Source organism: Nicotiana tabacum, chromosome 1 (genome assembly GCF_000715075.1).
Source record: "Nicotiana tabacum cultivar K326 chromosome 1, ASM71507v2, whole genome shotgun sequence".
Taxonomy (NCBI): domain Eukaryota; kingdom Viridiplantae; phylum Streptophyta; class Magnoliopsida; order Solanales; family Solanaceae; genus Nicotiana; species Nicotiana tabacum.
In genome coordinates, this window is record NC_134080.1 from 32,228,851 (window position 1) to 32,252,427 (window position 23,577).

A 23,577-nucleotide genomic window follows, 5' to 3' on the forward strand; every position below is an offset into this window, starting at 1 on the left:
CTTCTTTCAGTTTTGTCCTTAGCATTAATTACTCATTCCAAATCATTTTCAAATTCATTAAGACTATCATCAATTAATATGGGTATCATAGTAAATTATGCACTTTATTTATTATTTTTTAAGGAGTGTGCAAAGTCATAGTGAACAAATAAAAGTGAACGGGAGAATAATTCATCGTTAATATTACTTAGCTCCACTGTCCAAAACTCCTTTCCATGCTCTTTAGAATAAGGCCATTGTATAAAAATAATTAGGAACCGTAATGATATTACCTGCATTACCTCCATTCTTATGTTAAATAAATCTATCTTACTAGAAACGTGGCCGTGAAAGGCTGCAAAATCCCAATTTTTTTAGAAAATTTAATGTTACTTAACCGGAAGTCCGGAATTTCATTATCATGAACAGTTGCTTAATGACTAGTCAACTTTTATACATTGACAAAAAGGCATTTTTATAATTAATACTGTAATAATTATATTGCCGAGTGAAGCATGTACAGATTGGATGGAAAGAGAAATTCAACTTGATGTATAGTGTAAGAGAAGACATTTATTGTGTAATACTGTTCATATACCAATACTACAATAAAAGCTTCACTCAAAAGCTAACAATAAATCTCACATCATCTTTTATTCAATGCTATACTTAACCATATTTTGCACAACCTAGCAAGAAAACCCCATCAAAAAGTTCTTTGAAAAATGGGCAACATTTGGTTTTTGGTTTTTCTCCTTCACAAAATTATTGCCACTGAAGCTGCAATGAGTGTAGGTGGTGGTGTTGGTATGGGGGTAGGTGTTGGTGGTGGGGTGGGGGGTGGGGGTGTTTGGATTGGAGGAGGAATTAACAGCCCAAGTCCTACTTCTTCTGATATTAACAAAGCTTACACTGCTCTTCAAACATGGAAATCAGCAATTACAGATGACCCTTTGGGAATCTTGAATAGTTGGGTTGGTACAAATGTTTGTGTTTACAAAGGAATCTTTTGTTCAGAATCTCAAGATTATATGGGCAACCCAACTTCAGTTGTTGCAGGTATTGATCTAAACCATGCAAATTTACAAGGCATTCTTGTTAAAGAACTGTCCTTTTTAGCAGAAATGTCCATTTTTCATCTCAATAGTAACAGATTTTCAGGGCCAATTCCTCAAAATTTCAGAGACCTTACTTCTCTTACTGAGTTAGACCTCAGTAATAACCATTTTTCTGGTACATTTCCTACTGCTGTTTTACTCATCCCAAATCTTCTTTATTTAGACCTCAGATTTAACAGCTTTTCAGGACCAATTCCAGAAGATCTTTTCAACAAAAAACTTGATGCTATCTTTCTTAATAACAACCAGTTTGATGGTGAACTTCCTCAGAATTTAGGGAATTCTCCATCTTCAGTTATCAATCTGGCTAATAACAAGTTTACTGGAAACATTCCATTTAGTTTGGGGTACATGGGTCCAAGAATTAAGGAGATTTTGTTCCTAAATAACCAGTTAACTGGTTGTATTCCAGAAGGGGTTGGTATGTGGGCAGATTTACAAGTGTTGGATGTGAGTTTCAATTCGTTAATGGGACATTTGCCTGATACACTTTCTTGTTTGAGTGGCATTGAAGTACTCAACTTAGCACACAACAAGCTTTCTGGAGATTTACCAGACTTGGTTTGTTCATTGAGAAGTCTTATCAATTTGACTCTTACTTACAATTTCTTCTCTGGTTTGAGCCAAGATTGTGACAAACTTCCCTATAGGAATGTGGGGTTTGATTTCTCATTGAATTGTATTCCAGGTAAGCAAATGCAAAGGCCACAACCAGAGTGTTCTCTCATTCCTGGTGGTAGTCTTAGTTGTCTTAGAATACCTGCAGCTAAACCTCTTGTTTGTGGGTCAATAATTAGTGAAGAAGAAATTGTTTCAACACCTCCTTCTCATTGATTTTGATTTTATAAAATTTAATTTTTTTTCTTAATTTGGTATTTTGGAAGTGAAAGCTGGGCACTCTGACCAATATTCTTTATGTTTGTTGGATAACAGGCTAGTATGGGCTGGCTGTTTTCATTATAACATAGAGAAGTTATGACTTGTAGCTACAAATTTATTTCTCCAAGTCAAGTAATTAATAGTTTTGATATAAATCTGTTCATTATTTAATAGCTTGCTAAGTGATGTTTCATGCTTTATCATATCTTACTCACATCGTCGGTCCCAAGCTCGGATAAAGAAGGAGAATTGCGATAGGCTGGCAGCCAGCGTAAGATTTGTCAATTCATGATGAATTTTCATAATACCGGACCTCAACTTGTTTGTGACTGAGACGTAATTGTTATTGTATCATATGTTAAATGGTTGCAGTACTAAAGTACCACAACTAACAACAACAAATAAAATGGTTGGGTGTCACATTACTCAACAAACGTCCACATGTTGTGCTACTGTATGTGTGGTGTGGACTTCAAGAGCATTTATTATGGTTGAGCCTTCAAGAACATGGACAAAAATTATATCTAGAAAGGATAGAGAGAAAAACATAGTGACCTACAGAAAAAAGTTTCACGTGAGGAACAGTTGAATTGATTACTGAATGGCATTTTCCCTAATTTGTGAGTACATGATTTAGGACGACGGAGGATTTGCTACTGCCCAAAACCCAGAATTCCAGACCCCAAAATACCAAGCATAGCAATTCATAGTAAGAGGCCCAAAATCACCTGTCTATTAGCAGGTCCTTTTCAGTTTCCTAAAGCAAGGAAAGTTGCAGGGTCCTCCATGTGATGTTTTTGCCAAGACTGTTATTAGCAACAAGACAATAGCATTTTGTTCCATCAAATTCAAGTCTTAGGTATAGGGTTATCCAAAAATGGATCATATGGTGTGGTTCATTTCCTTGTTTTTTTTCTTCTGCAAAGGTAAATTGTGCTTTCCCTTTTTAATAATAATAAATAAGATAAGCTTTATAGCTCCAACCTTGTCAAGGGGCTTTCATGCCCCTTTTTATATCTCACAATTTATTAGTACAAGGGCATAGAAATCTCAATCTAGAACAAAAGAATCCTGAGAGATACCAGATGTATTCCAAGTGAAGCAACAAATAAGCTTTAGTAGCTAATTTCCAAAGCTGCTATCATCAATGTGGAACGGGATATCACAGGAACACTGAAAAAAAATCTAGTGACAACTATTTACCTTTGCCTACCCTATATGTAACATTTCCTTGCACTTCTGCAAAAAGGTTGTTTTAACGCTTGTAACCGTGACTTAGAGTTCGCCAATATAATAATTCTACAGATGGGCCAATGACTCCCAGAAAATAGAAACAGTAATTTTAGTAACCTTTTCCTTTATGTTTCCAAAGAAAATCAAAATCACGTACCAAGTTGAAATATTAAAATCCATGGTGGCTTACAATTATTAGTAAAAGAGATCAATTCCAATTGAACAAGGTGTTAGAATAATGTTATACACAAGTTCAGTAGGAACGAATTGCAATGTCAATTGTCAAAGCTCATAACAGATTTTTAGACAACTCTATCATCACGCAATATAGTACATGGGATTTGGAAGTTTAAAGGACCTTGTGGCAACAGCGAAACCATTCAAGTCACTCCACTGATCTCCAGAGCTCCCATGAATCCTGTAGCCTTCATCTTCTAACTCCTTTCTTTTCTCAGATTTATACTGGGTTGCCAGTTTACCTTTATCAGAAGGTCCCCTGTTCCATTGCAAATGTTCAGCCACAGTTTTTAAAGTTATTTGGCCCAACATTTACTTATACAACTACCTGTGCACCAATTCCAAATAAAGGTACACTATATAAAAATATCAAAGTTGTTTGAATACCTCAAAATAAGTCTTTCCCAATTGCTGTATCCAGCATACACCAGATTCTTTTCTGTATAATTCCTTTGAAATTCACTCCGACCAGTCAACAAGAATATCTTAAATCCTCGCTGCTGTAGCTCCTTGTACAGTTTTAAACTTGCAGGAATAGCAGGAGCTTCTGCTTCATTTACCCATTTGTCAAAGGCGATTTCATCAAAGATCTCCGATCTACATACAGCAGCAAAATGTGATCAATCACAGGACAATACAATAACAACAAAGAATCAAAAGAAACACAGAGAAATCATTATTTAATGGCAAAGTGGATCTTCAACTACTGTTGTCAAAGCGAAAGCCTAGGGAAGTAATGTCTATAGGGGCTTTAAGCAAAGAGCTTATATATATATATTTAATGCCAAAAACTATAAACACAAACAACAATTATATGGACAAAAAAATTGAAAAAATCATACCCAGTGAAATATACTACAACAATAAACACCTCAATCTCAAGCAAGTTGGGATCAGCTATATGTATCCTCACTTACAAGTCCCTCCATTTAAGCTCATAACAATCTAATATTTTATTATATATAATAAATAAAAAATAACAAGTATTAAAAGTTCTATATATTTTCTCCTATTACATAAGTATTTGAGATAACTAAAAGACTCCAAAAAAATAGGACCTAAAGTAAACGTATTAACATAATTAAAGCTTAATCCCAACTAATTGGTATCACCCACATAAATCTTTTTCTTCCATTGAATCATATTTTTTGCTAGGCCTGCATGGATTCCAAAAAATATCACTTCATTTGAGACTACTTTCCTCGTGTGATTTTGGGTCTACCTTGTCCAGTTTTAACAATTCCATCCACCATGCTTTTGCACCAACTAACTGGTGTATCTGGAGGTCGATATAGGAGTTCGAACATGACAAAACCATCTTAAGCAACCTTCTCTTGTTTTGTCCCCAATGTGCGCTACTTGCATCTTTTGTCTAATCTCGTATGACCGCATATCTGCGGCACTTATCTTGTGGATATGTTGAACTTTAGCGGTCAACATTCACTCTCATATAACATTGCTGGTCTACTTAATGTTTTATAGAATTTGACTATTACATTGGTAGGTATCTTCCATCATATAAAATTCTATACCACTTCTCGATTTCAACCATTCTATTTTTATTTTATGTGTAAGTGTAACATCTTTATCCATCATACCATTCTCGTGAAACATGGAGCCAAGATATCTGAATTGTTTGTAATTAGACATCACAATCCATTTAATCCTATCAACTTTACTCTTCTTATCCTAACTAAACTTGCAGTGCATATATTCAATCTTACTTCTACGGTTCTACCTATTCAAAAACCCGTACTCTATAAAGTGTTTATTCACAATTCAAACTTTTGGTTGAAGCCCTCATTCGTTGTCAATAAGCACAATATCGTCAGCAAATAACATACACCATGGCACCTTATTCTATATTGTGTTAGCCTCATCTATAACTAGGGTAAACAACTACTAGCCAAATGTCGTTCCTTAGTATAAGCCCATGGTTATGAGAAACTCCTTTTTATCTCCTACTACTGTGTTCACACTAGTGACAACTTCTTCATACATATCCTTTATAATATATATTTAATCTGAATTCCTTTCTTCAACAACCCACAATTAGATAATAATAGCACAATTGAAATTAAGTGAATACTAAATGAAAACCATACCAATCAAGTTCAAAAAACATTTTAAGAATTTTGATAGATGCAAAGATGCAATTTTAAGTTTCTAATTCGAATTTTATGACTAGTTCTCTATAATAAATTTCTCAATTCCCTATTCTTAATTACTGAATATTCATTTATAACGTTTATAATTTTTCAGATATGTTTATTGTTTACTACTGCCCTCTTCAAGACAGAGTTCATGCGCAAAGAGGCACAGACCTTTGTACCTTGTGGCACGCAGTCCAAGTGAGGCGAGACACCCAGCTTATGTTGCGCCTAATTTCAGGGTCTTTGGTACACTTTAAACGATCCTTTGATAACACTGTCTTCAACTGGACTTCAAATACGTAAACATCAAAGTCAACAAGAGGCACACTTTCTTCTGTTCTTTTCGTGACAAACAAGGGGAATGGTCCATACTTTAATTTTGACAATATTCTTTCCGCAGTTTATCCAATACTTTTTAGTAAAGTATTTAGTTTATCCAGTAAACAAGAATGCGGATAAGTAGAACTACAGAACAAAAGCAGCCAAATAAAGCTACATTCTAGTAACTGCCAACCCCATTCCCAGTTTTACCATAAACGTCTGCTTGAACTCGAACTCGCTAAAACGACAGGACTTTCTATTGTTGCGGGTTCTAGAATTATAGAACTTTAAAGTGAGTACCATATAACTTCTTAAATTTACTTTCGCGATTGACCAAACCAAATGAAATTCTTTTCTAAATAATTATTACCACACCAGACCGAATGGAATCTTACTTCTAAAGAATAGTGGATTAAACGCTAAATCTTAAAAAGGAAAACAAACTGATAACTGCTTCAGCAGGTAATGAATTTCTCCATCACTAACCATTTCATATCTCCCCAATGCACGAGATTAAATAATCAGTGCCATAGAGAACTAATGAGCTGTATGATTAGAATGCCACATGCGAGTAAAAGTTCAAAGTGAAATCTATTCTAAATCAGAACATCTAAACTGACCCTCTGTCAGCCAAACTACATTAAATAACTAGAATCTTCTTGGTTAGCAGTATCACGTGGAATTCAACTTTAAATGGAAAACATCCTTATTTATGAACAATGAAACGAAGGGGTTAAAACTTCAACATAACCTTGGCTCTTTTGGCTTAAATAAATAGTTCAAACTGGAATGTACAAGAGCAATAAAACAGAGTAATCCTCAAGAAAGTACACAAATTGTAGTATATACTTCTTTCTCAAGTAGAATACCAAGTATACTAGGCTAAACAGCGGATCGTGTTTATGAAGTTTACCTCGTGACAAAGCACTCTTCCATCCTATGTTTAATTGGTAAAAGAGGCATAATGGAGTATCCCTAAAGCTTTTCCACAAAACAGAAACTAGGAAAAGTGCCAGGTACAGAAAACGAGTTGAAGCTTATATTGTTTAGAAACTTCAAGCATGTTACACTCTAACCAAATGCAATATACACCTTGATCCTTGATAAACACTACTCTACTGTCAACACAGAAAGAAGCTTAGGCAGTCATTTCAAGCCAACATCTCAAACCATTACTGTTTAAGGTTCACAGTAAAAGGATACCGAAACTAATTAAATTGTATTTGCATTCTATGATTTAGGAAAATTCAAATAGAAATAAAAACTCTGACAAATCAAATCACCATGCTTCTACGAGAGAACATAATTGGATAAAAATCACTGCTACTGCTTTCAAAAAGACGAAAATTTTCAAGGATAGCTTCAAGGGACTACAACTAAGTCTTCCAATTGCATCAATGGAGTCTAGTTTTCACCTCGAATTCCTTCAGGCTAGCCTAGCAAAGAAATAGATAATAAAAGAAGCTACTGCATGAAGCTGCAAAATAACAATGCTCAACCGGTTTGAATGGCTCTATGGATCAGCGATTTCACATCAAAAAAAACTGTGGATTGGAAATTTTGAGAGCCTTTAACTAGTGAGTGCATACAAACCAATAGGCTGTTCCTTTTTTGCATTTTCTGAGTGTGTAGACTGTAGCGAGTGGTTGCTGCATGATTGCTTGATAAACAAAGGTTATAGCATTAAGATGGAGTCAGAGTTCCTAAAGTTTTGTCACACTTGTTTGTTATGATTAGATTCGGATGTGCATGCTCGCAGTACTTTGACAGTTATAATTTATCTTGCAGAGGATACTTGTAAAGTACTAGCGGATGCTCAACTAAGAGTTACTAGATTCATAATCACCACAAAAAATAAAATGAATATTTCGTATATTTTGGTATGCCTAGTGATCTACTTCAATACATATTGGAATCATGTAGACCATCAAGCATATAAGCTTTTCCTAGCAAAAGAAGACGGTTGGACATGAAAGCACAAAAAGGAATTTTCACAACTTCACAAGACAGGTGATCTTTGAAGAAACGCCAACAAAATGGAACTTCAGTCTTTTGAGTTTGCTAATTATCAAAAATTCTGTCGAAAAGCACATATTTTTACAAGCTCCAAAAAAAGAAAAGCATACATGAGTATCTCACTGAGGCCAATTTTATGTATTTATGCAGCAACCTATAGATAATATTGCCTAAGTTGCCCAATTGCACATAATGGCATGATCGCTAAAGGATTCCTTATTTATTCATATTTAGCTGTTGTTGATGTGAATTAATGGGAAATGCTATCTTTCCCCAAGTCAAATATATCCCTGGAATTAGCAAGTTCTTACAAACTAAACGAAACCAACAGCACTATACCAGCGCACAAGTTACACGGAAACTGAAACTATTCAAACTCATTAACAAAAGGGATTTAAAGAAAAATTCATTTCACTGTAATTTTCCAATGGTAGGACTTCAAATGGAAACTCTCTTTGTATAGTAATACAGCATGTTGTTTAATCAGTACTGCCTCCACCCCAATTTATGTGATGGTATTTCCTTTTTAATCGGTCCCCAAATATTTCCACATTCAGAAACAATCAAGCTTCTAATTCTGTCGTTAATGAGATGATTTATAGGCACACAAATATCTACAATTTATTTTAAACCACAAGTTTCAAAAGTTTTTATTATTTCTTAAACATTGTGCCTAATCAAACAACATTACATAAATTGGGATGGAGGGAGTACTAAGCAATCCAACCAGTCCAAACATATAGCGATAACCAAAAAATGCGTATGAAAAAAAGAAGCGAAAATTCAGCAAATTAAAAGGGAAGTAATAATCATTTCGATCGAGAGAGAGAGGAGTTACCCGAAGCCATGGGTCACATAGTAGGGCAAGTTGGAGAGCAAAGTTTCATCAATGTCGAAAACCCAAGCGTCCTTTCCATCGTTTGAAACCTTAACCGTATTGGCAAACGCCAGTGACAGGTCAGCCACCGCACCGCAATCTGAAGAGTAACGATCGCCGTTCATGTAGTCCTGGACGAAAGAAGCGCACCTTTCGGGAATCAAAGCCCATAAACCAGCGTCATTAGTCTCAACGGTGAACCGCCAGCTCTCACAGTACAAAGCATTGTTATTGTCTTTGGGAATCTTACGGTGGCGATTGATGGTTAAAAGTTCTAATATTTCGGGGGTGATTCCAAGAATAGATTGAGAGAATGAGGTGGAGACGAAGGTGAAGGAGATGAAAACAGCTACCAAAAAGTTTTGAACGTGCGCCATGATAGGGTAGCAGAATCTGGAATCTGCTACGCTGGGGTCTCAGGGCCTCAGGGTCAGGCTATGGAAGAAGAGACCGGATTAGCCCAATCAAATCTGAAGCTGTCCCATTCTCTCTGATTATTATATGATTTTCCGCCTTCTATAATGCACCTCTAATTTCAGATTTGGAGAGTAAATAAAATTAGTCTAGGCAGTATTTTTAAAATTTAAGTTAAGGTTTTTGAACTCAACACTGGAATCTATGGTGATTTCTATCTAATTTAGAGTGTGTTTGGATTGGCTTTTAAACCGGTCAAATCAGCTTTTAAGCTCTTAAAATAAGCCAAAAGCAATAAGCTGGGCAACCCAGCTTATTTTTTTGGCTTAAAAGCTATTTCTGCTGAAAAGCCACTTGTTTTATGTCAATCCAAACGGGCTCTTAAACATGAAATTAGTGGGATTTAAAGTCTAAAATCGGAGAATTAGGGCTTGAAATTAGAGAGGGTAAATTATGGATTTGAGGGGCCATTTGAGGTCCGATTTTGATGTTGTTGGTATGTATGAACTCGTGGGAGGATAAAGATTCTATTGATGTGATTTTTATCGGATTCCGAGACGTGGGCCTAGGGACGGGTTTGACCAATTTCGGGATTTTTTATGTAAATTGATTATTTTCGCATGGGCTTTGTTCCCTTAGCGTATATTGATGTTATGATTCTGATTTTGGATAGAGTTGAGGCCGAATCGAGAGGCAAAGGCGTCGCAGAACAGGATTTTCGTTCGGTTTGAGGTAAGTAATGATTGTAAATGTTGTCCTGAGGGTATGAAACCCCGAATTTTGCATCGTCGTGCTACTTTGAGGTGACACACATGCTAGATGACGAGCGTGAGGTCGTGCACCATTGGGGATTATGACTTGATCCGTCCCGTACGACTATTATATCGCGTATTTGATGGAAAACTATTTGATACTATTGTGTTTTGGAAAGTATTATTGTGTTTTGAGCTAAATGTCATATTTGGGCCTCGTGCCAACTGTTTGGACCTTTAGGGGATTTTTCTACTACTATTCCTTACTATTTTGACTTAATATTTGTACTCATTCATGCTATGTTTTACTGATTTCATAACTCAGCCTATTTACTCAGTTTGATACAATAAATGATATTTTGGGCTGAACGCCCTATTTTACTGATAGTCCGAGTGGCTTGTGAGGTTGATGGCTGAGAGAGGTCGAGGGCCTGACCGTGAGGTTGATGACTGAGAGAGGCCAATGGCCTGATTGTGAGGTTGATGACTGAGAGAGGCCAAAGGCCTAGTTGTGAGGATTATATACTTATGGATCGGGATGCACGCCGCATCGATAGATGGATCGAGCTAGATGCCGCAGCGATATGTTGGATCGGGCTGCACGCCGCAACAATATAGCGTTTGGGTTGTATGAGCCTCTCCGGAGTCTGCACACTCCCAGTGAGCACAGTCGACTATATATTTATGGATCGAGTTGCACGCCGCAACGGTTATTAAAAGGTACCTATTGAGCGTGAGTGCTGAGTGTGAGCGCTGATTGATGAAACTTGAGTCTCGGGTGACTGAGAGGCTTGTCCGAGAGGCTGTATACATATATGAGTAATGTTTTGCCCGAGGAGCTTGTTTTTATGAAACTGTTGTTTTCACTCTTCTTCATACTGAGCCTCTATTGAAAATGTTGAACAAATGCTTTTAAACAACTTTCTTTTAAACGAGAGTTTTACGAGATGCTCGAAATTTAATCACTAATTTGGCTTTGTTATCTCCACTGAGATTTTTATGTTATGAGATGTTTATGATTCATGTTTGCCTGAGGGACTGTATACGAACTATGTTTTGCCCGAGAGGCCGATTATGATTTTCATCGCTTTTACTATAAATTGTATTGAACCTCTATTGAAACCGTTGGAAAGCATCTTCAAATGATTTTTACCAAAAGTTGGATTTTTAAATGAGACGATTCACTCGTATTCCGATTTGAAAGCTTGTTGTGCTTACTGAGTTTATCCTGATGTGGATTTATCATTTCCTATTGCTCAGTCTTTATTTACTTTTATTATTTACTGAGTTGGCATACTCACATTACTCCCTGCACCTTGTGTGCAGATTCAGGAATTTCTAAGCTTTTAGTAGCTTTTGTGTATTTTCGGAGTTAGCAAGGTAGTTGCGCAGCGTTCGTAGCCTTGCCCTTCTCCCTCATATCCTAGTACTTTATATTTCAGACTTATTTTGTATAAAGCAGACAGTGTTGAGTTGTACTTAGTGGCTCATGAGTAGTGACACCAGATTCGGGTTGTGTTGATGTATTTATGTACTTGTTTTCGCGTATTTCTTTTGATATTTTAAACATGAAAGATTTGAGACTTAATCTGTCAGAAAAATGAATTTTACAAAAGATCTTCATATTGTTCGTGTTGTTTTGGCTGGCCTAGTACTGTGATAGGCGCCATCACGACCGGGGTGTTTGGGTCGTGACAAGTTGGTATCAGAGCCTAGGTTACATAGGTCTCACGAGTCATGAGCAGGTTTAGTAAAGTCTCGCGGATCGGTACTGTCACGACCCCAAACCGGCCCGGTCGTGATGGCGCCTCTTGTGAAGACAAGGCCAGCCGACACAACACTCACCTTAACCGTTTAAGCATTAAGAGTCATTTTTAAGTCTTTAAATTAAACAATATTTCATAATAAAATCCTGGAATAATAGTGCGAAATAAAATACCAGCCCGACATCGGGGTGTCACTAGTCATGAGCAACTATCAAGGTCTGAATAAAATAAAAGTCTAAAAATGTACTAAATACAGTAACAACAATGAGGGGAAGAAAGCGGTACTGCGAACGTCATGCAGCCACCTTGCTAACTCTGATGACTCCGCGGCTGAGCTATCAACACCCGCTACCTGGTTCCGATATACCTAAATCTGCACACGAGGTGCAGGGAGTAATGTGAGTACTCCAACCCAGTAAGTAATAAGAGCAAATAAAGGCTGAGCAGTAGGAAACAATGAATCCACATTCACGTTAGGCTCAATAAACACAACAGGCCTTCAAATCATAATACGAGTCAATATTCCCTTTTAAAATCCAGTTTATAGTAAAAATCATTTTGAAATACTTTCCAGTAGTTTCGGTAGGGGTTCAATACCATTTAAGATAATAATAGAGATTAAAGCCATAATCGGCCCCTCGGGCAAAACATAGTTTGTAAAACAGCCCCTCGGGCAAAACAGTAATCATAAACACTTCATAACTTAAAAATCTCTGTGGAAATAACCAATGCCAAATCAGCGATTAATTTATGAACATCTCATAAATCCCAGTTTAAATAAAAGTTGTTTTAAAACATTTGTTCAACTTCCGACAGAGGCTCAATAGAAACATGAGTGAAAACAGTCAATAAATCAACATATTCGATAGAAATTCACTTTAAAGAGGAGTGAAATCAATAAGTCCATAAACAGGCCTCTCAGGCAAAAACATCACTCATATGCATGTATATATCTATCGCCCCTCGGGCTAGCCTCTCTGCCACTCGTGACTCTACTCTTACCAATCAGTACTCGCACTCAGCATTCACGCTCAATTGGTACCATATAGTAACCGCTGCGACATGCAGCCCGATCCGTATATCTCTCACAATAACTGAAATCAAAGTAACCGCTACGGCGTGCAGCCCGATCCATGCATTGCTGTGGCGCACAGCCCGATCCATATAAATAGTCGACTGCGCTCACTGGGGGTATGCAGACTCCGGAGGGGCTCCTACAGCCCAAGCGCTATATTGTTACGGCGCGCAGCCCGATCCATATAACTATCGCTGCGGCGTGCAGCCCGATCCATATACATATATATATACATTGTTGCGGCGTGCAGCCTGATCCATAGATATATAATCCTCACAACTAGGCCCTCGGCCTCTCTCAGTCATTAACCTCACCATCATACTCTCAGTCTATCTCAGTCATCAATCTCACAATCAGACCCTCGGTCTATCTCAGTAAAACAGGGAACTCAGCCCAAAACAATTTCCACATTTTAAAAATATAGTGATAAAGCCAGATTTGAGCAATAAACAGGTAAAACATGACTGAGAATATTCTTTCAAACAAATAGAGTGAGGAAAGATAGTAAAAATGCCCCTAAGGGTCTCAACAAGTCGGCACAAGGCCCCAAACATGGCATACATCCCAAAAATATAATAATGTCAAACAATTAACTATCAAATACGCATTAAAATATTCGTTCGGGATGGACTAGGTCACAATCCCCAGCGGTGCTCTACCCCACGCTCGTCATCCAGCGTGCAAGTCACCTCAAAGTAACACAACGACGTATAATTCGGGATTTCAAACCCTCAGGACAGTATTTACAATCATTACTTACCTCGAACCGGCTAATCCTCTAGCTCGCGATGCCTTTGTCTCTCAAATCGACCTCCGAATGCCTCGAATCTAGCCACAATAATTCGATTCAGTTAATAAAAATTATAGGAATTAATTCCATATGAAATTCTACATTTTCCATTAAAAATCCGAAATTGCACTCAAAATTCGCCAGTGGGGCCCACGTCTCGGAACCCGACAAAAATTACGGAATATGAAACCTCATCCAACCGAGAGTCCAACCATACCAATTTTACTAAAATCCGACATCAACTCGACCCTCAAATCTTCAAATTAAACCAAGAGGGTTTTCAAGATTTTCCCAACTAAAATTACCAATTAAATGCCAAAACTAGTGATAGATTCGGGTAATCTAACCAAAATTAAGTTAAGAACATTTACCCCGTTGTTTTCTATGAAAATCTCCCGAAAATCGCCTCTCCCCGAGCTCCAATTTGATAAAAATGGAAAATGGGACGAGTCCCATTTTCAGAACTTAAGAATCTGCCCAAAAAATGTCGGGGGCACTGTTCACGCGTTTGGGTACTGTTCACTATACTATTCACGGGGTACTGTTCATATGTACTGTACACGGGTATTGTACACGGATATTATTTATGTTTACTGTACATGGATACTGTTCACGCAGGTGCGGTTACTGTTCACACGTGCGAAAATTGCAGAAACTGCCCAGAAAATTGCAGCAGCTTTTCTTTTCACTAAAAAGGCTCTAACTCCATCATACGAACTCGAAATTCGTTGATTCTTGTTCCTATGAGTCAAAAATAATAATACGAACATAGCCCTTCAGTCAAAACTCAATTCGAAGCTCATTTGCTCAGTTCAATACCCATTTTGCTCGTTAAACAATTAACTTATATTTCGTGTCAAAAACCCAATCGCGACTTGATGAAATTAGACCAAACTTTCCATATCAGTCATATAATGCATTATCGAAATTCTAGAAGTCTCGAAATCACATTTCGATCTCTAGAATTAAAAATGGACCTTTGGATCATTACATGCTTATGCTCACAACGGCAAAATCTTCCAAAAACTCTTCCAAAACATATCTGAACCTCATGGGACCCCGACCAAACATGCCAACACACCCCATAACATAATACAAACTTGTTCCAACCTTCAGAACGCTCAAAACAACATCAAAACATCAAATCACCCTCGAATTCAAGGGTAAGAATTCCAAAACTTCCGAAATCCGAATTCGATCAAAAAGCCGACCAAAAGACGTCCAAATGACCTGAAATTTTGCACACACATCACAAATGACATAACGAAGCTACATCAACTCTCGGAATTCCATTCTGATCCTCGGATCAAAATCTCACCTATCAACCGGAATTCGCCAAAATATTAACTTTGCCAATTCAAGCCAAATCCTTCCACGGACTTCCAAAATGCATTCCGATCGCGCGCCTAAGTCATAAATCACCCTACGAAGCTATCCAAATCATAAAATTTCCGATCCGAGATCATATACAAATAAGTCAACTCTTAGTAAAACCTTTCAAATTCAAAGTTTTCAACTAAGACTGTTCCTTCAAATTTATTCTAATTTTTCCTGAAAACCAAAACCAATGATCTACATCAGTCATAATATGTTACACGGGGCAAGTCATGCCCAGGAACTGGCGATCAAAGTGCAAAAGTTCAAAATGAACGGTCGGGTCGTTTTATCCTCCCCCACTTAAACACACGTTCGTCCTTGAACGTACCTAGAGCTATTCTAAAAGCCCACCAATCACTGAATAACCTTACCATGCATATAGCCGAGGGTGATCCCACATCACCCTATCTCATATAGGCCCGATAACACCGTTTAACTAAAATTACACAATCCAATCTAGCCCATAAACCATAGAACCACATTTTCACTTCTGAAACCATCAATACGATCAAAACCTCACACCTATACTTTGAATAGACCCGAACTAGCTATAGTAACCCATGTCTGCAACCTCGGGAGCAATCCCATGATATACCATATAACTCTAACGCTCGTAGCAATAACTTCTATTCACAGCAGCTGCCCATAACAACCAAATACCGATAGAAAACCTCTTATCAGCTAAAGTCTCATTCCAACACTTTCATATACTGCCAACGATAAATGAAACACGCAATAAACCATAACCATTTCCCAGATCAACCATTCATGAAGCCATTTCCCCTCTGGCAATTACCATAGCAATTTTTTTGAACCGAACCTCGATGTTTACCCATCAAACATGCTGAAATCGAATTCGTTTATTTTCATTAATGATCCCAACGATCTCCTCTGACCCAGCACACTACCCTGATGACATGTCACACCAATAGAGGCCTAAGCCACATCTAGCATAATACACGCACCAATAAGCAACGGTCCGAACATACTCAAATCATGAAAATGACTCAAATGAAAGGGTTGTACCTCAAGCTCACCAGTACCACCACAACGCAGGGCTTAGAACCCGTCTCACATCATAGAATAGGATACATGAAACTAACCCGCAAGGTCATATCTCCACATAGCTTCGCTACAATGTGCGATCCTATCCAAACACTGCTCCACATGGGACACCTCAAGTCACTATGCTCGAAATTGACACGCACAATTTGACGTCTAGAACCAAAGCAAAATATTACACCAACGGTGAAACAAGTAACATATACCACGCAATCCCGATAGGACGTAACCGATACACCATTCACCGAGCAACACCCGATTACTCTTCCCGCTCGACTTACACTATGAACCCCATTAGAACCGCACCATATGTGCCCATAACCAATAAATCATAATGTCTCGCAACACAGAAAGGCAACTTATAGATCTCCCCAGATCAGTAATAAGCTCAATTACGGTCGAATCAACCTATCCCTCAACAATACAATTTGGGGCCAACCAAGCCGACTCGAGCTAGAACACGCATCCACATAGGTCTACCAATGGACCATACATCAAGTCTAGTCACACACAACAGATAAATAATCCTCCAAAGGTTCACAACGACTGAATCATAGCACATACTACCCTCTGACCAACCTTAGTTATTTTCTCACAGTCCACAATCGCAATACTTATGATATATTATTAACTCAACCACATTTCCCTCTTTCTGAAGTGCATACTGTTATCAAGACACACCATTTAGTAATATCATTTACCTAGTCATCTGAAACTGCCTGTGATGTCTAAGAATTTATGACCTTCCTTTCAAAATTGAATTGCGACCTTACATATGCCAATCCCCGCCCTACACAACATACCACATATAACATGCCATCCTATGATAAATATGAGAACTTTAAAATCCCTGTCCGAGCCACAATCAACTACATATTCACTAGTCACGAACCTTCCATTGGTTCCATCTAGAAGGAAAATCACTATACATCCCATGTCCACAGAAAATATACATTCCCAAACCGCGGTAAAACCATCAAGAACTCTCCGAGTTCCCTTTGCACAAATCAGACATGTTAGGACTGAATCCTTCTAACTCTATCAAGCTAAGCAAGTCATCAAAACCTAAGAGCATCGCCGCAAAATACCTGAAAGAACTCATTACCTCGAACATACGCATGGAATTAATCATATCCTTACCATACCGATTCGGTCTACTATCAAACTATTCCATCTATCTAAATTTCCTTCTGATTCATTTTCAACTTGATATTCTCTCTTGTTGTAGCACCACAATTTCTCAACCCAGGATTACCACACGAAACCCAAGCATAAAACCACATTGTCTAAGACTCATAAGCCGCTGAATACTCTCTTAAATATTCCCAAAAGCACAACATTCGAAATACTTCGCTCTGAAGAACTTCCTACGGATCTAAATCTGTTACCTCCTAATACTAATACATAGAATCCCATAATTAATATAGAAAACACCACAAGTCTTGACGTCTTCCAAGGAAAACTCAGTTTCTATCTATAAGTATAACTTGAAAGCCTCCAGTTATTGCATGTAAAATTTGGAACACATTAGGACCATTCTCTAGAGGCATCCACTTTACTCAAACCGCAGTTAGATTGATAAAACGAACCGAACAACCTGTGCTTCATTTGCACTCCGACACTGCAGAATGTGACCTCATTTCAATATAACCAAGCAACTTCCTGCCCTATGCACCGAGCATTCCTTACCAACCATAACTCAAGTCATTCCCCATTTCTCGTACACCTATAAAGCATAACATAACCTTTATTGAAATTTCCTTTACTCGAGCCATAACTGATTCACAAATACGCCTCAAACTAGAACCATTAGAGCACATAACCGTGAAATCAACTATTCAATAGCGGACTCCCCCTTGGCTCGAGGCCATAGATCAACACATGCTCAATAACTCATAACAATTATACTCTATTGATGCCATGATACCATAATGAGATTAAACTCAAATCTTTTATAAGCTTGTGAAAACACAGATCATCTAGAATTTTAACTCTTCTGCAAATATCGCATTCCACTCTCGCAACAGTTACACCCACTCACTAAGCAATCTAATTTAAGTTGCAACACATATCCTTCACTCGCAAATCTAACAAACACATAAGGATCGTACAACCTTAGAACACTTTGCATGAGATAACCCACCTTCTTCGCCTTAAACTAAAATTTATGTATACCTTCCACCGTCATAACCATTACGCAGTCACTTAGTCTTCCTGAGTCTGAACTCATACCGCAACATGAAATTTACTTCACTCCCAACTAGGACACATGAAAAGACTCTTTGCACACCCATAACTCGGGGCTATACCTCAAATCAAGATGGATAAATCTCGCAGTACTAACATACTCATCACATAGTTATCCAGCCATCTCTCCGACTAATAGGGACACTACCGAACATATAAGTTCAAAAATACTTGCTCACACAATCAGCACCTCGGTGCTCAAGCCATAGGCAAATATTCGGCCTCAAGTCCTCCAAACTGGCCCAACATCAAACTCACAGAGATCACATCTCGCCCCTCGATCGGGGAATCACAAGCCATCAAGGCACATCTGATACTGAGCGCCCATGCGTGCATACAAACGCATGGAAGGAATTCAAAGAGTTACATTTCAAGCTGAATCAAAGGACGCACGATAAGAATTCAAGAATGTGAAGTTTTCCTAAAGGTTCTGCAGCCTCTCGAGGATAAATACAGACGTCTCCGCATCGATCCGTGAGACTCTACTAAACCTGCTCATGACTTGTGAGACATATGTAACCTAGGCTCTGATACCAACTTGTCATGACCCCAAACCGGCCCGATCATGATGGCGCCTCTTGTGAAGACAAGTCCAGCCGACACAACACTCACCTTAACCCTTTAAGCATTAAGAGTCATTTTAAAGTCTTTAAATTAAATAATGTTTCATATTAAAATCCTGGAATAACAGTGCGGAATAAAATACCAGCCCGACATCGGGGTGTCACTAGTCATGAGCAACTATCAAGGTCTGAATACAACAAAAGTCTAAAAATGTACTAAATACAGTAACGACAATGAGGGGAAAGAAGCGGTGCTGTGAACGTCATACAACCACCTTGCTAACTCTGATGACTCTGCGGCTGAGCTATCAACACCCGCTACCGGGTTCCGATATACCTGAATCTGCACACGAGGTGCAGGGAGTAATGTGAGTACTCCAACCCAGTAAGTAATAAGATTAAATAAAGGCTGAGCAGTAGGAAACAATGAATCCACATTCACGTTAGGCTCAATAAACACAACAGACCTTCAAATCATAATACGAGTCAATCTTCCCTTTTAAAATCCAGCTTTTAGTAAAAATCATTTTGAAATACTTTCCAGCAGTTTTGGTAGGGGTTCAATACCATTTATGATAATAATAGAGATTAAAGCCATAATCGGCCCCTCGGGCAAAACATAGTTTGTAAAACAGCCCCTCGGGCAAAATAGTAATCATAAACACTTCATAACTTAAAAATCTCTATGGAAATAACCAACGCCAAATCAGTGATTAATTTCTAAAGATCTCATAAACCCCAGTTTAAATAAAAGTTATTTTAAAACATTTGTTCAACTTTCCGACAGAGGCTCAATATATAGATGAGTGAAAACAGTCAATAAATCAACATATTCGCTAGAAATTCACTTTAAAGAGGAGTGAAATCAATAAGTCCATAAACAGGCCTCTCAGGCAAAAACATCACTCATATGCATATATATATCTATCGCCCCTCGGGCTAGCCTCTCTGTCACTCGTGACTCAACTCTTACCAATCAGTACTCGCACTCAACATTCACGCTCAATTGGTATCATATAGTAACCGTTGCGGCGTGCAGCCCGATCCGTATATCTCTCACAATAACTGAAATCAAAGTAACCGCTGCGGCGTACAGCCCGATCTGTGCATCGCTGTGGCGTACAGCCCGATCCATATAAATAGTCGACTGCGCTCACTGGGGGTGTGCAGACTCCGGAGGGGCTCCTACAGCCCAAGCGCTATATTGCTGCGGTGCGCAGCCCGATCCATATAAGTATCACTGCGGCGTGCAGCCCGATCCATATACACATATATATACATTGATGCGGCGTGCAACCCGATCCATAGATATATAATCCTCACAACTAGGCCCTCGGCCTCTCTCAGTCATTAACCTCACCATCAGACTCTCAGTCTATCTCAGTCATCAATCTCACAATCAGACCCTCGGTCTATCTCAGTAAAACAATTTCCACATTTTAAGAATATAGTGATAAAGCCAGATTTGAGCAGTAAACAGGTAAAACATGACTGAGAATATTCTTTCAAACAAATAGAGTGAGGAAAGATAGTAAAAATGCCCCTAAGGGTCTCAACAAGTCGGCACAAGGCCCCAAACATGGCATACAGCCTAAAAATATAATAATGTCAAACAATTAACTATCAAATACGCATTAAAATATTCGTTCGGGATGGACTAGGTCACAATCCCCAGCGGTGCTCTACCCCACGCTCGTCATCCAGCGTGCAAGTCACCTCAATGTAACACAATGATGTATAATCCGGGGTTTCAAACCCTTAGGACAGTATTTACAATCATTACTTACCTCGAACCGACTAATCCTCTAGCTCGTGATGCCTTTGTCTCTCAAATCGACCTATGAATGCCTCGAATCTAGCCACAATAATTCGATTCAGTTAATAAAAATTATAGGAATTAATTCCATATGAAATTCTACATTTTCCATTAAAAATCCGAAATTGCACTCAAAATTTGCCCGTGGGGCCCACGTCTCGGAACCCGACAAAAATTACGGAATATGAAACCTCATCTAACCACGAGTCCAACCATACTAATTTTACTAAAATCTGACATCAACTCGACCCTCAAATCTTCAAATTAAACCAAAAGGGTTTTCAAGATTTTCCCAACTAAAATCACCAATTAAATGCCAAAACTAGTGATAGATTCGGGTAATCTAACCAAAATTAAGTTAAGAACACTTACCCCGACCAAACATGCCAACACACCCCATAACATAATTCAAACTTGTTCCAACATTCAGAATGCTCAAAACAACATCAAAACATCAAATCACCCTCGGATTCAAGCCTAAGAATTCCAAAACTTCCGAAATCCGAATTCGATCAAAAAGCCAACCAAACGACGTCTCGATAACCTGAAATTTTTCACACACATCACAAATGACATAATGAAGCTACAGCAACTCTCGAAATTCCATTCCAACCCTCGAATCGAAATCTCACCTATCAACCGGAATTCACCAAATATTAACTTTGCCAATTCAAGCCAAATCCTTCCACGGACTTCCAAAATACATTCCGATCACGCGCCTAAGTCATAAATCACCCAACGAAGCTATCCAAATCATAAAATTTCCGATCCGAGCTCATATACAAATAAGTCAACTCTTAGTCAAACCTTTCAAATTCAAAGCTTTTAAGTGAGACTATTCCTTCAAATTTATTTTGATTTTTCCTGAAAACCAAAACCAACGATCTATATCAGTCATAATACGTTACACGGGGCAAGTCATGCCAAGGAACTGGCGATCAAAGTGCAAAAGTTCAAAACGACCGATCGGGTCGTTACAGGTACGGAGACGTCTGTAATTATCTTCGAGAGGTTGTATAACCTTTAGAAAATCCCACATTCTTGAATTCTTATTGTGTGTCATTGATTCTGCTTGAAATGTAACTCTTTGAATTCCTTCCACGCGTTTGTATGCACGCATGAGCGCTCGGTATCAGCTGTGCATCGACGATTTGTGATTCCTTGATCGAGAGGTGAGATGTGATATCTGTGTGTCGAAGGTTGGCCAGGCTGGAGAACTTGAGGCTGGGCTTTGCCTGTAGCTTGATCATTGAGCTATTGATTATGTGAGCACGTGTTTTTGGATTTATATGTTCGATAGTGTCCCTATTAGGGGAAGTGATGACTGGATAGCTACGTGATGAGTATGATGTGACTGCGAGATGTGTTCATATAATTTGAATGTGACGAGAAGAGTCTACTTGAGGGTAGAAAGAAATATCTGGTGCTTGAATTCCATCGTGTTTTGATGCATAGCCCCTTGTTGTGGGTGTGTTAAAGGACCTTTTCATGTTGTCTAGTTGGGAAGTAAAGTAGATTTCATGTTGTGATATGAGTTCAGACTCAAGAAGATTAAGTAATTGTGTAATAGTTATGATTATGAAAAAGTATAGAGAGATACCGGTTTAAGGCTAAGCAGGTGGGTTCTGTCTTACAGGGTGTCCTGAGAGTGTGTGATCCCTATGTTGTTTAGTAGTGAGTTTTCTTTTACCAGTGAACTATATGTAGTACAATTTGAGTTTGGATCACTTATGAGAATGGGCTTGATTGTTACGAGGGTGAATGCGAGATTTGCAGATGATTTGAAACACTAGATGGTTTGTGTAGCATGAGCTTATGAAGGATTTAATTAATCTTACTATGGTATCATGACAGTAATAGAGTATAGGCATTTATGAGTTATTGTATGTTTTGACCTATGGCTTTGAGCCAAGTGGGGGAGTCTTCTATTGATCAGTTGATTGCACGGTTATGTGCTATGTTTGTTCTAGTTTGAGGCATACTGGTGAATCAGTTATGGCTTATAGAGCTTGAGATCGAGGATGACCCGAATAAAGGAAATTTTGGATAGGGGTTGTGTTATGCTTTATGGGTATACAAGAATTATGGAATGACTTGAGTCATTATTGGTGAAGGATGTAATGTACATGGAGCAGGAATTTATTCGGATGCATTAAGGTAGGGTTACTTTCTGCGGTGTTGGAGTACTAATGGAGCACAGTTCGTCCGGTCCGTTTGGATTAGTCTAATTGAGGTTTGAGTAGAGTGGATAACTCTCGAGAATGGTTCTAATAGATTCAAGATTTACATGTAATAATTGAAGATTTTTAGGATGTGTATTTGGCTAGAAACTGAGGTTTGCATTGGAGGATGACAAGACTTGTGGCATTTCTGTATCAATATGGATTCTACATACCAGTAATAGAAAAGCGAAGGTAATGGCTTTAGATTCGCAGAATGGTCTCTTCAGAGCGAGTATCTCAGTTATGGTGCTTTTGGGGGTGCTTCGGAAGAATACAATGATTTATGACCCTTAGGGCGGTGTAGTCTTATGCTTGGGTCTCGTGTGGTGAGTACGAGTTGAGGATTTGCGGTATTATGGCAAGGAGAAGTATCAAATTGAAGGTAATTTAGAAGGAACTTAGATGAATAGGATAGCTTGGTAGTAGGTTGGATCGGCATAATAAGGGATATGATTAGTCCTTTGGGTGCTTACCAGGCGATGGGTTTCTACAGGTGTTTCATGGCAATGCTCTTGGGTTTCGGTGACCTGCGCAACTTGGTTAAGTTACAAGGATTCAGTCCTGATGGTTTGGTTTTGTGCAAATGGGATTGAGAGAGTTCTTGATGATTTCTGCTATGGCCGGAGGTGTACATTTTCTACTGGCACGAGAAACATGAGATGTATAGTGATTTTCTCCTA

At 38.4% G+C, this 23,577-nt stretch overlaps 2 protein-coding genes across 2 annotated transcripts; one reads left to right on the forward strand and one right to left on the reverse strand.

The window, feature by feature from the left end:
* Positions 1-509: 509 nt before the first annotated feature.
* LOC107812641 (leucine-rich repeat extensin-like protein 2) lies at positions 510-1,965 on the forward strand. Its single transcript, XM_016637786.2, has one exon. It carries the CDS (start codon positions 705-707, stop codon positions 1,929-1,931), a length of 1,227 nt encoding a protein of 408 aa, XP_016493272.2. The 5' UTR covers positions 510-704; the 3' UTR covers positions 1,932-1,965.
* Positions 1,966-3,404: 1,439 nt separating this feature from the next.
* LOC107812642 (acid phosphatase 1) lies at positions 3,405-9,384 on the reverse strand. The gene is made up of 3 exons (XM_016637787.2): positions 8,775-9,384; positions 3,834-4,043; positions 3,405-3,705 (listed from the first exon to the last, which is right to left on the reverse strand). The coding sequence occupies exons 1-3, from the start codon at positions 9,188-9,190 to the stop codon at positions 3,528-3,530; spliced, it is 804 nt and encodes a 267-aa protein (XP_016493273.1). The 5' UTR covers positions 9,191-9,384; the 3' UTR covers positions 3,405-3,527.
* Positions 9,385-23,577: the final 14,193 nt, after the last annotated feature.

Bases quoted from the DNA above. Each gene is read 5' to 3' on its own strand.
- LOC107812641 (XM_016637786.2), top strand. From the start codon at position 705: ATGGGCAACATTTGGTTTTTGGTTTTTCTCCTTCACAAAATTATTGCC.
- LOC107812642 (XM_016637787.2), bottom strand. From the start codon at position 9,190: ATGGCGCACGTTCAAAACTTTTTGGTAGCTGTTTTCATCTCCTTCACC. The intron at 4,044-8,774 runs GTAACTCCTCTC...TGCTGTATGTAG, and splicing joins TATGTGACCCATGGCTTCGG to ATCGGAGATCTTTGATGAAA. The intron at 3,706-3,833 runs GTATTCAAACAA...GCAATGGAACAG, and splicing joins TGGGAAAGACTTATTTTGAG to GGGACCTTCTGATAAAGGTA.